General features: G+C 47.5%; 1 protein-coding gene across 1 annotated transcript; it reads right to left on the bottom strand.

The window, feature by feature from the left end:
* Nucleotides 1-446: 446 nt before the first annotated feature.
* On the bottom strand, nucleotides 447-12,846 carry MRPL40 (mitochondrial ribosomal protein L40). The gene is made up of 4 exons (XM_044289887.1): nucleotides 12,689-12,846; nucleotides 10,497-10,571; nucleotides 8,825-8,983; nucleotides 447-905 (listed from the first exon to the last, which is right to left on the bottom strand). The coding sequence occupies exons 1-4, from the start codon at nucleotides 12,745-12,747 to the stop codon at nucleotides 593-595; spliced, it is 606 nt and encodes a 201-aa protein (XP_044145822.1). The 5' UTR covers nucleotides 12,748-12,846; the 3' UTR covers nucleotides 447-592.
* Nucleotides 12,847-13,950: the final 1,104 nt, after the last annotated feature.

Below are 13,950 nucleotides of genomic sequence, written 5' to 3'. Positions count from 1 at the left end.
GCAGTCCATCGGCGCATGCGCATTAATTACTGTGATGCCGTACAAGGAATGGGCATCGCAGTGCGCATGCGCCGGCCAAAGGAATGAGTGTGCAGGAGCGGGATCTCGGCGGAATAACAAGATGGTAGATAGGCGGTCAGAGGGAAAGGATGGGCGGGCGGAGGGTAGGAAGGGGCGGAAGCAATGAAAGGCTGAGCTAGCAGGGCACCTACGAGGGTAACGCCGCCCCTGGGCACTTGCGAGCCCTCATTTGCATATGTTATAAAACCATCAGAAACGATCTTTATAAGTCCAGGATTGATGCCAGAGGTAACGTTTTTATTAACTGTAAGCATGCTAGGGAGCTATGGGAAGGGTTAAAAAGTGAAATGCTGATGACAGACTCCCTTTAACCATTCCAACACTGTCCAGGTTTTGTTTTATGTTGATTATAGAGTTTTATTAACCCATGTTCATCAAAGATTTTATTTGCACAACTAGCATGTACACCTTTAGAATTAAAATCAGCACAAAACTCAGTATCCATTGTTCCTTTCATCCTGCTTAGAAAAGTGTCGCAATTCATAATCGCCGTCACGCACCCCATGCCCCTTCATTGCTGGGTGTACACTTTAGTTATATCATTGTACTTCCCATCAGGTGGATTGTATTTGGAGATGGGAGGAGTGTTACATGGTCCAGAATTTTCCAGAGGTAACATTCCTGCGTCACAGCGGATAGCGGCATTATAAAGCTCCTCTGACTCCAGGCGCAATTCTTCCAGAGCTTTTCTTTGAGACTCCAAAAGACATGCAATACCCCTCTGTTCAGCATCATGTTCCTGCTGCTTGCTCCAAGACCACTTTTTAATAAGTAGAGCCCGTCTTTCTTGTTCTTCTTCAGAAAGCTGTGGTGGTTTCCTAATTCTATAAAAAAATAAGATAAAAATACATACATTAAAAATCTATTGTAAATGGCTCCATAACCAAAGACTTTATTATCACTCTAAACGGCCAAGAGCAGCGAGGTGATCAGGGAGATCCAGAAGTAGGACTAGAACAATCTTTTTGGTCGCGATATAACAAGATCTTACTTTGCTTCGTAACCTCCCTAAATACTTGGCTACGTAGATTTCTTTAAAAAAAAATTTGAAATCCCTTTAAATTTCCAGAGAAGGGGCTGTATGAGAGAGAGAGAAAAAAAAAAACAAAAAAAAAAACACACACACACACACACACACAACCTCACCTTCTGATTGTTCCTCCGATCCTGCGCAGTCACTCTTGTTCTCATGGGCTTTGATCCCTGCAGTAGTCACGTGTCATTTATAGTTCACTTGACTGCTGTCGCCAGTCACTGGCCTCAGTGATCATGTGACCGCTGCAGGCCCAGTGGGGACAGGAGGGACATTAAGAAGGCGATTGTATAGTCTTTATTTTTACAGTCCTCTGGCAATTTTTAATTACTACTAAGTGTATGTCTAGTTCTGCTCATCATATGAAATTAAAGCGGATGGCCAGTTTATATTTACACTAGCTGCACATGCATGCAGCTAGCAGTAATCATTATTAAACTATCAGCACTGATGTCAGATATTTTAATAAGAATAATTCACATTTACAGGCAGGTCCCCTGCCCTGTGTCCCAGCACTGCGCTAGGAACATGGCTGCTGATGGAGGATCCTGTCCATCAGCAGACTGTAGACGGACAGAAGCTAGTCCATGCGCAGTCTGTCTCCAGTATAAGTGAATGGAGGGTGTTGATGGTTGGCATTATCCATTAGCAGCCACATGCCCAGCGCCAGTTGCCTAACCTGCGTGTAAACAGGAATTATTCCTATTAAACTACCCAACATCACTGACGATAGTTTAATAAGGATGATCACAAGCTGTATGCATGTGCCGTTACCAGCTATTAGTATAAACTGACCAACCCCTTTAATCTACACACAAGTGGAGTCATTTTAAAAACACATTTCATTACTTATCTTTTACTGATCTGTTACACACCGTGTTGTGCTCCAGAGCTACAGTCACAATTCTACAGGTTTCAGGGCTACCTGTAAGATTCCTTGCACAACAATGTATGAACAGAGCTGGACGCATCGTCATAACTAGGGATCGACCGATATTGATTTTTTTTAGAGCAGATACGGATACCAGTAATCTGAACTTTCAGGCCGATAGTTTATACCGATATTCTGTAAATTTTCATTTTTGAAAAAAATTCCTACACAAATCTGCTGAAAATGAATATCTTTATTGTTAACGTGTAGTTTTTGTAAATATTTCTTTTTCATTTATACTTAATATTTTTGTGGTTTTTTTTTTAGTAACTTTTAGCCCCCTTAGAGCTCTATCAGAGTGAATAGGACCTCACACTCTCCCTGCTGCTCTGTGCGTAGTGCATACAGCAGCAGGGAGCTTACCATGGCAGTCACAGCATCCTGGCTGCCATGGTAACCGATCGAAGACCGAGGCTTACATTGCTGGGGCTTCAATCAGAAGCTGCCATGGAGGGAGAGGGGACCCTGTGGCCACTGCCACCAATGATTAATACTGGGATTGGGAAGGCACACTGCGCCACCAATGAAGATAACCCTCTCAATAATTCATATACAGGAGGCGGGAGCTGCTGGTTGCAGAATCACATAGCCGGCTCCCGACCTCTATTAGCGATAGCGGCAGTTAACCCCTCAGGTACTGCAGATCGCAGCTACTCGTCATAGAGGTGAGGAGCCGGCTGTGTGATTCTGCAGCCAGCTCCCGCCTCCTGTATATGAATTAATGAGAGGGTTATCTTCATTGGTGGCGCAGTGGCCACAGCCCTTCCCCTCTTCTTGTCCTCCCTCATCTCATTGGTGGCAGCGGCACAGGGGGAGGGAGACACTGCTTCCTTCTCCCCTCTGCTGCTGAGGGAACACTGAGAGCGCTATCCTTGTTCCCTATTCGTCATTGGCATATCGGCAAAATAGATGCAGATACCGATAACTTTCAAAAACCCGATAAAAATCGGTCGATCCCTAGTCATAACAGCAGGCAATGTGCAGAAAGCCATTACAGAAGCTCAGCAAAAGCTAGAAGTGTGTTTGTCTGCAATCTTGCTTACGGTTTCCAATAATGAACAAGCAGTTGTTAAAATTGCACTAAATTATATATACAGTGTAAGTGTTGCTTGTAGAGGAAATACTCTGAAGTTTAACTGTCATTTCCCTTTTTTTTTTATGCTCTGTAGAGACAAGGATGTTAAGCATTTTGTAATATACTTTATTAGGGGAATGTGTGTTTTTTCCCCTATAAAACAGGGTGTAGAGTCCCCTCAGCAGTCCTCTAATGGAGCCCATCTTCAACATCCGTCTGAGCACTGAAGATGTGGAAGATACAGAGGCAGGTTTCTCAGTCTTGAGTCTGACCACTGCAGCCCCGACACTCTCCCTATCTTCCTAGAACTAAACACACTGGAAAGATAGGAAAAGAAGTGGGGCTGCAGTGTAAGTCTCTATGTCCCTGTATACTATCAGCGCTAAGCACTATGAACCTCATCTTCTGTCTATTTTTACAGTGTGTTCAACAATGGGAAGATAGGGAGAGGATCAGGGCAGCAATAATCATTGCTGGCAGAAATTCAGACGGGCAGGGATAGTTAGGGAAGATGTGAGGAGGCAGGGGCTGGGGGAGCCGAGACGCCTGCCTCTGTATGTTCTACTGTGGTCTTCAGTGTTCATTAGAACAATGAAGACTGGCCCTTCTTAGAGGCTTGATAAAACAAGATTTTTGTATAACTTACCAGTAAAATCTCTCTTTCTCGCTCTTCCTTGGGGGGGACAGAAGACCTTGGGTATAGCTCAGCTCCCTAGGAGGCGTGACACTAAGTGAAAACTGTTAAGCCCCTCCTCCAGCAGCTATACCCTTAGCCTGGAGAGGGAGACTGCCAGTTGCGTGTCCAAGTAGTGAGAAAAGGCAATGTCCAACAAGTGGAACCAACAAGCCAACTACCCAACGGGGTAAACCAAATCCGGTAACCGTGTAGAATAAAAACAATGAATGGGTGAAGGAAGAACGAGAATGAGATTTTACTGGCAAGTTATACAAAAATCGCCCATTTTCTTTGGGGGACACAGAAGACCTTGGGACGTTCAAGAGCAGTCCAGGAAGGGAGGGACCACAGCTCCAAGGCAAAGCACCCGAAGGCATCAAGGAACCGCCACCTGCAAACCCAGGTGGCCTAAGGCAGCATCTGCCGAAGCCCGAGTATGCACCCTGTAAAACTTGGTACTGGGTGCAAGGAAGACCGGTCGCCGCCTTGCACAATTGCATGGCCGAAGCCCAATGCCTCCGGCCCAGGAGGCACCAACCGCTCTGGTGAAATGAACGGTGACACCAAAGGCAGATTCCTGCCCTCAGTGCGGTACGCTCAGTAATAGCCATTCTGATGAAGCAGAGGAAAGCCACCCTGGGGGCCGTAAAACCGTTGCGCGGACCTCCTGGAAACACAAGAGACCAAATGCCAACAAGAGTCGGAGATCTCCAAGTAAAACTGCAAGGCCCAAACAACGTCCAATCGGTGAAGTGTCCGTTCCCGGAGATGGAAAGGGGAGGACTATAGCCTTGTTGAGATGAAGGCAGATACCACCTTCAGAAGGAAGGAAGGAAGGAAGGAAGGAAGGAAGGAAGGAAGGAAGGAAGGAAGGAAGGGACGGGATGGAGAAACAGCCCTGTCCTGGAAAAGGACAGAAGGCTCGGAACAAGAAGGGGCCGCCATTCAGACACCCGCCAGAGAGACAATGGCAACAGAAACACAACTGTACAGGACTGAAGGAGTAGGGAGAACTTCTGTAACGGCTCCAAGGGAAAGATTGGAGCGCCGAGAGCTCAGTATGTAGTTCCCAGGGTGGTACCGGAACGGTACAGAGGAACCAGAGAGCCACTCCGTGGAAGAAGGTCTTGACAGGCCCAGGAGGGCCAGGGAACGCTGGAAGAGGAAGGACATCTCCGACACTTGACACTTCAAGTAACAGAGTACCAGTCCCAGGTCCAGGCTGGACTGGAGAAAGACAGAACCATGGGGAGAGAAAGGCAGAGTGGGAGAATGTCCAGCTTCCCACCAAACCCCAGGTAAGAACCCTAAGTCCGACAACAGATCCTGGACGAAGCACGGCCGGGAGCGAACACTAACGTGCCCGCTGGAATCGCCTGGCAAGCGGGAGAAAACCCAATGTGATCAGGCGCAGACCAGTAACACAGGCAGAAGGGTCGGCAAAACTGGACAGGCTTAAGTCCATGTCGACGTAGCCACCACAGGAAGGTGTTCTACAGTCCCGATGTGGGAGATCTAAGGACCATCTTGACCGAAGGGTAGTCCTCTCAAGTTACCGAGAAGGTATGTCCACAGCAGGACCATGCCCAGAATGGAAAACGCAATCTGCACCCAGCGGGAGGACAGAACGCGGTAGACCCGGTAACTAGGCACACAGCTAGTACTGCCAGCGAGAACGAGGGAAATGGTACGAGACCACAAGGAACACCGGAACCATCCAAGTGAACAACCATGCTCTCCCCCAAGGGGGGGGGGGGGCAGTGAAGGAACAGCCTCTGAAGCCTGGACGGGGCAGAAGCCACATCGGAGTGATATGGAGGAAAGGCAGTCGAGACAGAGGCAGGCATAAACACCCTCAAACTGAAAGGAGGAGTGGGCAACAGGGAAGCCATATGGCAGCTCAAAAGCAGAATCCCTGCTACTCTGAGAGACGCCCTGCTCACCGCCTCGCAGAAGACCAATACTCTGAAGAACCCAAAAGTAGAGGTCCCACAGTATCTATGGAACGCAAAGTGCAACCTGAAAGGGAGTTATGCACAAGACTAGTACGGCATGCGATGGAACGCAAGCAGTCCGCCCAAAATGTACCTGGTAAACACTGCAGTCGGCAAGAGTGCAAAGGCCCGCCCCAAAAAGAGGGGATGCCATGGCCAGTACCTACTTCGGAAAAGTAGGACATACCATATTCCGCCCAGAAAGGGGCCATGCACATGGCCGCACAGTATCCAGCAGGAAGGTCCACCTAGTGAAAGATGGGCATGCACAGGGTTATCCTAGCATTAAGTGATGGTGCAATAATCCACCCAACACCGAATTCGTGAGTGTGCAACCACTCCGCCAATGAAGGGGGATGTGTACCAGTTCAGCACAGCATATACAGGACAGCCATGCATCTCTTGAGCGTGCAAAATTCTGCCTATGGAATGAGGGGTGGTCATGCACAAGGCCAGCACCGTATCCAATGGGAGTGCAAGCATTCCACCCATGTCAGAGGGCCATGTTCATAGCCAGCAATGTATCTAGTAAGAGTGCAATATGCCGCCCAGAAAGGGGGGGGGGGTCATGCACATGGCCAGCATCGCATCCAGGGAGAGTTGCAGCACCCCGCCATGGTTGGGGGGTCATGCACATGGCCAGCAACGTATTGGCGAGAGAACAAACACAGTCAGTGAGAGTGTATGTATGTCGCCTGAGGGAAGAAGGCATGCCCAAGGCCGGCAGCGAATCCAATGAGAGTGCAGCATACCGCCTATGGAAGGGGGTCAAGCACATGGCCGGCAGCGAATCCAGCGAGAGTGTAGAATGCCGCCTATGGAAGGGGGACGTGCACATGGCCAGCACCGATCCGGTGAGAGTGCAGTATTCCACCTATTGAAAGGGGTTCATGCACATGGCCGGCAGCGAATCCAGTGAGAGTGCCGCATTCTGCCTATGGAAGGGGGTCGTGCACATGGCCAGCACCGTATCCGGTTAGAGTGCAGTATTCCGCCTACAGAAGGGGGTCATGCACAAGGCCAGTCCGCAGCCAGGGAGAGTGCAGTGTTCCACCTAGAAAGTAGGGTCAAGCACATGGCAGGCACCATAACGAGTGGGTGACGAATTCTGCCTATAGAAAGGGCCGCATGCACCTGGCCAGCGCAGTATCCTGGGAGAGGGCAAGAAACCGCCTAGAAGAGGGAACATGCACCTGGCCAGCGCCGCAGCCGGGGAGTGCGACATGCCGCATATGGAAGGGGGCATTTATACATGCAGCACTACTGATTGATGAGACTGCAGCGTCCTGCGCAGCCCACAAAAAATCTGTCATTTATTTTAATTTTTTTTCACAGCCCCACTGAGGCGGGGGGGGGGCGGTCGCGCACCATACAGGGGCACAGCCTCCCTGAGACATAGCGCTGGAGAAGCCACTCTCTCACCATCAGCCGTCTTCACCCTCGGGCCGTTCCAGCAGGGTCGCCCCCTTTGGCTACTGGCACCGTAGTGGCAGGACGCTGGAAGAGGGACTTGGCGTGCAGGCGACCCTTGCGCTGGCGGGATGCAGGGGAGCTGGGGTGCCCTGGTCCACCTTGCCTTCTGTGGGGGAGGCAGTAGTGCGGGTGACCGGCACTGGCGCAGCTCAACCCCGGGAGAAACAGAGAGGTCTAGTGCGTCTCTGTTGTCCCTGATGGTCTGAAACAAAAAAGAAAAAAGTAAAAATCAAAAATTTAAACAAGGAGAAAACAGCCCTGCAGAGCAGGGAGTATCTTGCCTCCTTGGACACTAAGCAAAAACTGGCAGTCTCTCTCTCCAGGCTGAGGGTATAGCTGTGGAGGAGGGGCTTAACAGTTTTCACTTAGTGTCACGCCTCCTAAGGAGCTGAGCTATACCCAAGGTCTTCTGTGTCCACCAAGGAAAATGGGCGAGAAAGACTTTACACACAGTTTTCTAGTTAAAAAACAAAAACACACAAACACACACATTTCTCTAATAAAATATGTTACAAAAATATTTAACATCCCTGCAAATGTCACATCTGTGGATAGAAATAAAACTGTCAAAAAAGAAAGAGGTCAATTAGGCCTCATGCACACGGCCGTTGTTTTGGTCCGCATCCGAGTCGCAGTTTTGTCGCCTTGGATGCGGACCCATTCACTTCAATGGGGCCGCAAAATATGCGGACAGCATTCCGTGTGCTGTCCGCATCCGTTGCTCTGTTCGTGGTCCGCAAAAAAATTAATAAAAAATAAATAAAATAAAAAAATATAACCTGTCTTATTCTTGTCTGCGTTTTGCGGACAAGAATAGGCAGTTATATCAATGACTGTCCGTGTGCGTTCTGCAATTTGTGGAACGGCACGGACGCCATCCGTGTTTTGTGGATCTGCGATTTCCGGACCGCAAAACACACAACAGTCGTGTGCATGAAGCCTTACTGTCATCTCTTCTAGTAACCCCAGGTGAGGGATACACGATCCTTCATTCATGTTATCACTCCCCCTCCTTAATGCCCACTTCAGTTGTGGTAGCTTTGTGCATTTAAACATAGGCCTTAGGGTCCATTCAGAAGTCCGTAAGCGTTTTGCGGCCCGCAAATCGTGGATCTGCAAAACACGGATACTGTGATAGAAATACCCTATGATAGAAATGCCTATTCTTGTCTACTATTGCAGGCAAGAATAGGACCTGCTCTATATTTTCTGCGGGGGCCGCAGAACGGAACTATGGATGCGGACAGCACAGGGTGTGCCATTGGCATATTTTGCAGCCCCATGGAAATCAACGGGTCCGCACCTGTTCCGCATGTGAATGGACCCTAAATGGCACATATAAAGTCAGCACATCTTAAACGTTTACTTTTGGAAGATGTTGTGCACCCAAGGCTGGCCATACACTTTAGATGGCTGTTGGTCGATCCTGATGTCAGGGGGAGAGCCAGGAGAGCCTAGTGTTGGGGAAGAGACGAGAGACCCCTAAACACATTAGACAGTTTTCTGTCTCCCACCCAAATTGGTGGGTTTAACACTATGATAGGACTATTTATTGATGTACCTGCTTTCATCCAGGAACTTTGCTGATGAATGTGTAAAGTCCTCAATGGGTATAAGTTCAGGTGGGACACGCTCCAGTTTCTTAAGTCTCTTCCTCAGGCGCTCCTTTGCTATTAGTTCCCTCTTAGGATCCACCTTCTTCTTCTTTCTAGGTTCAGCTCTATACGTGGTGGAAACAGAATATTAATGATTTAAGGGGGGTGTGCCATCTCGCCGCTTCCACAGTTTCCTAGATGGCTGGGCTTACGGAAACAGCCGAATGGGAGCTATGCAACTAGCATGTAGTGAATGGACGCCATGCAAACAGTGTCGCTAAAAAAGACACACTGCTCCCGTAACACCCAGGAGGTACGTGAACTGCGTGGCTTGTTCTACACTGTTTATCTGCTATTCACTATTATGTCAGTTATGGAAACAGAGGAATGCTGGCCCCCTCGGCTGTTTCTGGAAGCTCAGCCACTAGGGCCAGAGCTTAGTTCCATCTCGCTGTTCCCGCGGTGAGATGGGACTATCCCTTTAATGTTGACCACAAAATGGCAAACATAACCCATAGACAGTCAATTAAACTAAAATTAAACTTTTATACACTACACTGGTATTCAAAAACTAATCAGAAATAATAAGAATATACTGATCTCTTCTTCCCTCCATATTACAGGTTATTGTACACATAGGGTTTTTATTTTTTTTGAGCAAAAGATACAAAAGTTAGCATCACAAGTGCCAGACTAGGCAACTCGAGATTTCTTCTCTGCGGATCAAACTGCAAGTCGTAGCCAGTATACAGCATCATCAAGCGGCGCATGCGCTGTTCCAGACAATTAGTACAGTGCAATCTGCGCACTGGTGCAAGCACTCAGGACATACTGAAAGCAATCACGAACTATGAGTAGTTACCACTCAATCCTCGCCGGGAAGCAACCGTATCCCTCCAAGCATTTACATGTATGTGAATTTATAAAACACACTACACTTTTTGTAGCTTTTTTTTTTTTTTTTAGGCCACTGACATTTTATTCAAATTGCAGCATGCTCTGCAAATGCTGCATTAGGGCTCATGCACACGACCGTATGCCCTTTGAGACATACGGTCTGTGAGCGGGTCACATATGTTCCGGAGCAGCATACATCGTGTGAACGGGAGCATACAGCCTCATAGGTTGCTATCATACTGTGCGCACCGGGCCGCCCGCGGGACTATTGTCCTGCACTCAAATGATCATATGAGTGGAGGACAGTAGTCCCGCAGGTGGCCCGATGCGCACAGTATCATAGTAACCTATGATGCTGTGCGCTCCCGTTCGCACGATGTATGCTGCTCCGGAGCATATGACCCCACTCACGGACCGTATGTCTCGGAGGGCATACTGTCATGTGCATGAGCACTTATTCAGGCATTATTCCCATAGACTTCTCTATGGGGGGGGGGGGGGTTAGTCTGGAAAGAAACTGCAAGTAAAACACTATACAACTAAGAAATGAAAAGTGAGCTGCCACACTTTTTGTTGTGCGATATATATATTTGCATGTTTGCAAGCAGGGCAAAAAAACAAACAAACAATGGATGTCTATGGGCCAAATTTGCATTTTTCCTGCTCGCGTAAGGCAGCAAGCTATGCTATCCTGAAGCAGCAGAAACCTTTCAAGTACACTAATATTGACCATTCTCTTACCTCATAGGAAGTACTGAGCGAAGGCCTAGCAGAGAGGTTTGCCAGTGACTTTCTCGCCTCCATATCCAAGGCGGGCTGCAGAAAAATTAGTTGGTAATACCATAAATAAAAGTATTTTACATATTTCATACATTTTTTTTTTTTTTAGCAGCAGCAGAAAATAAATGGTAGGAAAGACCCAGCCCTTTAGGTAAATGCCTAAAATGACACAAGTAGTTAAAAAAAAAAAAAAAGTTAAAAAGGGGTATTCCAGTTAGGATAGTGGATTAACTATTAGACTGGTGGGGCCCACTGGGACCCCAGCCAATCATGAGGATGGGAGATCCAGTTGAACTTTATTACAGACTGCTGTTAAAAAAAAAACTCATTCATAAACTTCTAGAAGTAATATTAGAGGAACGCAACAACATGGAATTATATGAACAGATTCTCCAGAATGATTATCACATGTGGAATGCAAGTAGTTACTAGACATATCAATCAGAAGAGGGGCCGGGTCCTCTTTAAAAGGGTTATCTGGGAATCAAATATTAATAGTCTATCCTCAGGACAGGTCATCCATATCTGATTGGTGGGGGTCCAAGTCCTGTCAGCCCTGCTGATCAGCTGTTTGAAGAAGCCGCGGTGCTCCAGTAACCGACGCCACCTATTACTAGAACATTGACATTTGTGTTCATTGGGCACATGGCCTAGGAGCAGCTCAGTCCCATTAAAGTGAATGAGGCAAAGCTGCAATACCAAACACAGCCACTATACAATGTACGGCGCTGTATTGCGTAAGCTGTAAGGAGGTCAGAGCGCTGTGCTCTCTTCAAACAGCTGATTGCGCCCCACCGATCAGATATTGACCATCACCTCCAGTAAAACCCCTTTAAACAAAGGCAAAAAAAAAAAAAAGTGGTTTCAACGGCGGACTTTCTGAAGGACCCTAAGCCGGCCATGCTCCAGCCTCAGTTACACATACAGGGCTGCTTCCTGTTCATTACACTACGTGCCGTCTCTTCTGTAGCGGCGGCGTGGTGCAAGTACTTGTAATTACACTCGCCTTCGAGATGACGGGCAGTGTAAATGAAGAGGAAGCAGTGGTCACATGGAGCGTCTCCTCTTCTATAAACAGCTGATCGGATATTGATAGGTCATCAATATATATGGCAGGACAACTCCTTTAACCCCTTAAGGACCCATGGTCCGATCCCTAAACATGACGCCTGCATGCGCCGAGCCCAGTGACACTATTGAGGCTGTTGCCCTCAGGAGCCGTAGGATCGGACAGGAGCAGGCAGTTGGCGATACTGCGGCTGCGCGAGATTTCATAGGGCAAGAAGGGAGGACGCAAGGTTCGTCTGTTGAATAAACGATATGACGTAGTGCAGGAGGCGGCGCCGAACGGCTCCGATGTGGGAGTAAACTTATTTATGAGGAGGTGTGCGGGGCTTGAAATAAAGGCGCTGCAGGGGGCGTTACTGGGCACTAGAGGAGAGGAATAACGCCCCTCTGGGCACCTTGAAGGTTCAATAGCATATCTAAATGACAACAGGAATATAAGAAAGAAGACATGCTGGAAAGAAGGTAGTTTAGTGAACATTGCTATGTTAACAGTTTAATATGCTCAAACTAGGTGACAGATTCCCTTTAAAATTGGTATCACTGAAAAGAACAGATGGTCGCGCAAAAAATAAGCCCTCACACAGCCCCGTACACATAGCTACAAAAAAGTAATAGGGGTCAGAATATAATTATGAAAAAAAAAAATAATAATAATTCTCAAAGGTTTTAATTTATTTTTCTGTATTGAAAACGTAAGAAAAATTATTCAAGTGTGGTAGCGTTTGAACCGCACTAACCTGAAGAATGAAGATAACACCTCTTATGGCCGTGTTGACAGAAACATTTTATTTAAAAAAAAATGACTGGAGCTTTGAAAAGTGGTTTTTCAGATTTTAAGGTCTCCCTTCAGAAGAGCCACAGAACATGGGAAGCAGGTAAGAACAGGACCCTATTGGGTGGTGGGGGTATGAATTTAAAAAGGAAAAACCTCAGACAATCCCTTTCAGTATCAAACTAGACTGTCTTTAAGGGGTTAATATTCTTATTAAAACCATGGCTCCCGGTCCTGACACAGCCTGCTATGTACTGTCGCCCTCCCAGAAGGGGTGCCACTGCCTGAGATCAGGACAGCAGTCGGTACTCACCAGCTGCGGCTGCCCTGTCTGCACGCCTGTAGAAGCGTGTTACACGCCGCCGCATTCATGCTGCCTGACTCCAGACTTGTCTGCGGCTCTGACTCCTCTAACCTCGGCTCGCACGGCTTCAGAGCTGTGCACCCTGCGCTGGGACCGGCCGGAAACAAAAGCGCAGCCGTCGGGTTCCTGTGTGAGAGGAGTGGTCAGGAGGGGCGTCCTCAGTGCATTATGTTATAGGGCTGTTTCTGCAGATATCAATGAGGGATGCCAAAACCTGGCACAGCGGGGTCAAATGGGGAATGGATTGTTATGCATGCCTCCCAAGCCCCTCTTTTTGGCCTGGGGAACGAATGCATAAATGTGCATTAACAAATGTACTAGAAGTGCTCCTTACTGAAGTGTCTGTATGGTGTCTACCTGTATATTACACCAGAACGTCACTATCTGGTGCGATTTCTACCTTAAAATATCTATAATCTGATGATTTATGAGCTAATATTTAAATGGATATTAAAGAGCAAGAAAAAAATTGTCTCAGGGTCTCCACATGCTGTAAACCAATGAAGGAACTTAGGGTACTTTCACACTAGCGTTATTCTTTTCCGGCATAGAGTTCCGTCCTAGGGGCTCAATACCGGAAAAGAACTGATCAGTTTTATCCTAATGCATTCTGAATGGAGAGAAATCCGTTCAGGATGCATCAGGATGTCTTCAGTTCAGTCACTGAACGGCGTTTTGGACGGAGGAAATACCGCAGTATGCTGCGGTATTATCTCCGTCCAAAATTCCGGATCAGTTGCCAGAATGCCGTATACAGCATTAATTTACATTGAAATGTATTAAAAATACTGCAATGCTGGATCGGCCCTTCCAGTATGCACATGCGCAGACCGGTAAAAATGTGGAAAAAAAAAAAATCGAAACAGATCCGTTTGTCCATATGACAGACGGATCTGTTCTTGCAATGCATTTGTGAGACGGATCCTCATCCGTCTACAAATGCTGTCCGTTTGCATGCAGATTGACGGATGCTTGCTGGATCACTCTGCCATAAGTGTGAAAGTAGCCTTACACTCACCTAACCAATCCCCGGCTGCTGCAGTTGTGACGGGGGTCAGTAATTATACTTTGGGCGGAGTTAGAAGCACGGCCTAGTATGAAAATAATTGCCGCAATGCGTGCTGGCATATATTGTCCCTCTTTGCAGAGGTGTGCGTTATGGCTGGCTTACTTTACACCAATATAATAGCGCATGCCCTGAATAGATCTGT

The sequence above is a fragment of the Bufo gargarizans genome, chromosome 1, assembly GCF_014858855.1.
Source record: "Bufo gargarizans isolate SCDJY-AF-19 chromosome 1, ASM1485885v1, whole genome shotgun sequence".
In the NCBI taxonomy this organism is placed as follows: Eukaryota; Metazoa; Chordata; class Amphibia; order Anura; family Bufonidae; genus Bufo; species Bufo gargarizans.
The sequence above is the reverse complement of the archived record's forward strand: the minus strand, read 5'-3'. Positions and strand labels throughout refer to the sequence as shown.

Bases quoted from the DNA above. Each gene is read 5' to 3' on its own strand.
- MRPL40 (XM_044289887.1), bottom strand. From the start codon at position 12,747: ATGAATGCGGCGGCGTGTAACACGCTTCTACAGGCGTGCAGACAGGGC. The intron at 10,572-12,688 runs GTGAGTACCGAC...ATTTTTCTGCAG, and splicing joins AGACAGGGCAGCCGCAGCTG to CCCGCCTTGGATATGGAGGC. The intron at 8,984-10,496 runs GTAAGAGAATGG...CACCACGTATAG, and splicing joins CGCTCAGTACTTCCTATGAG to AGCTGAACCTAGAAAGAAGA.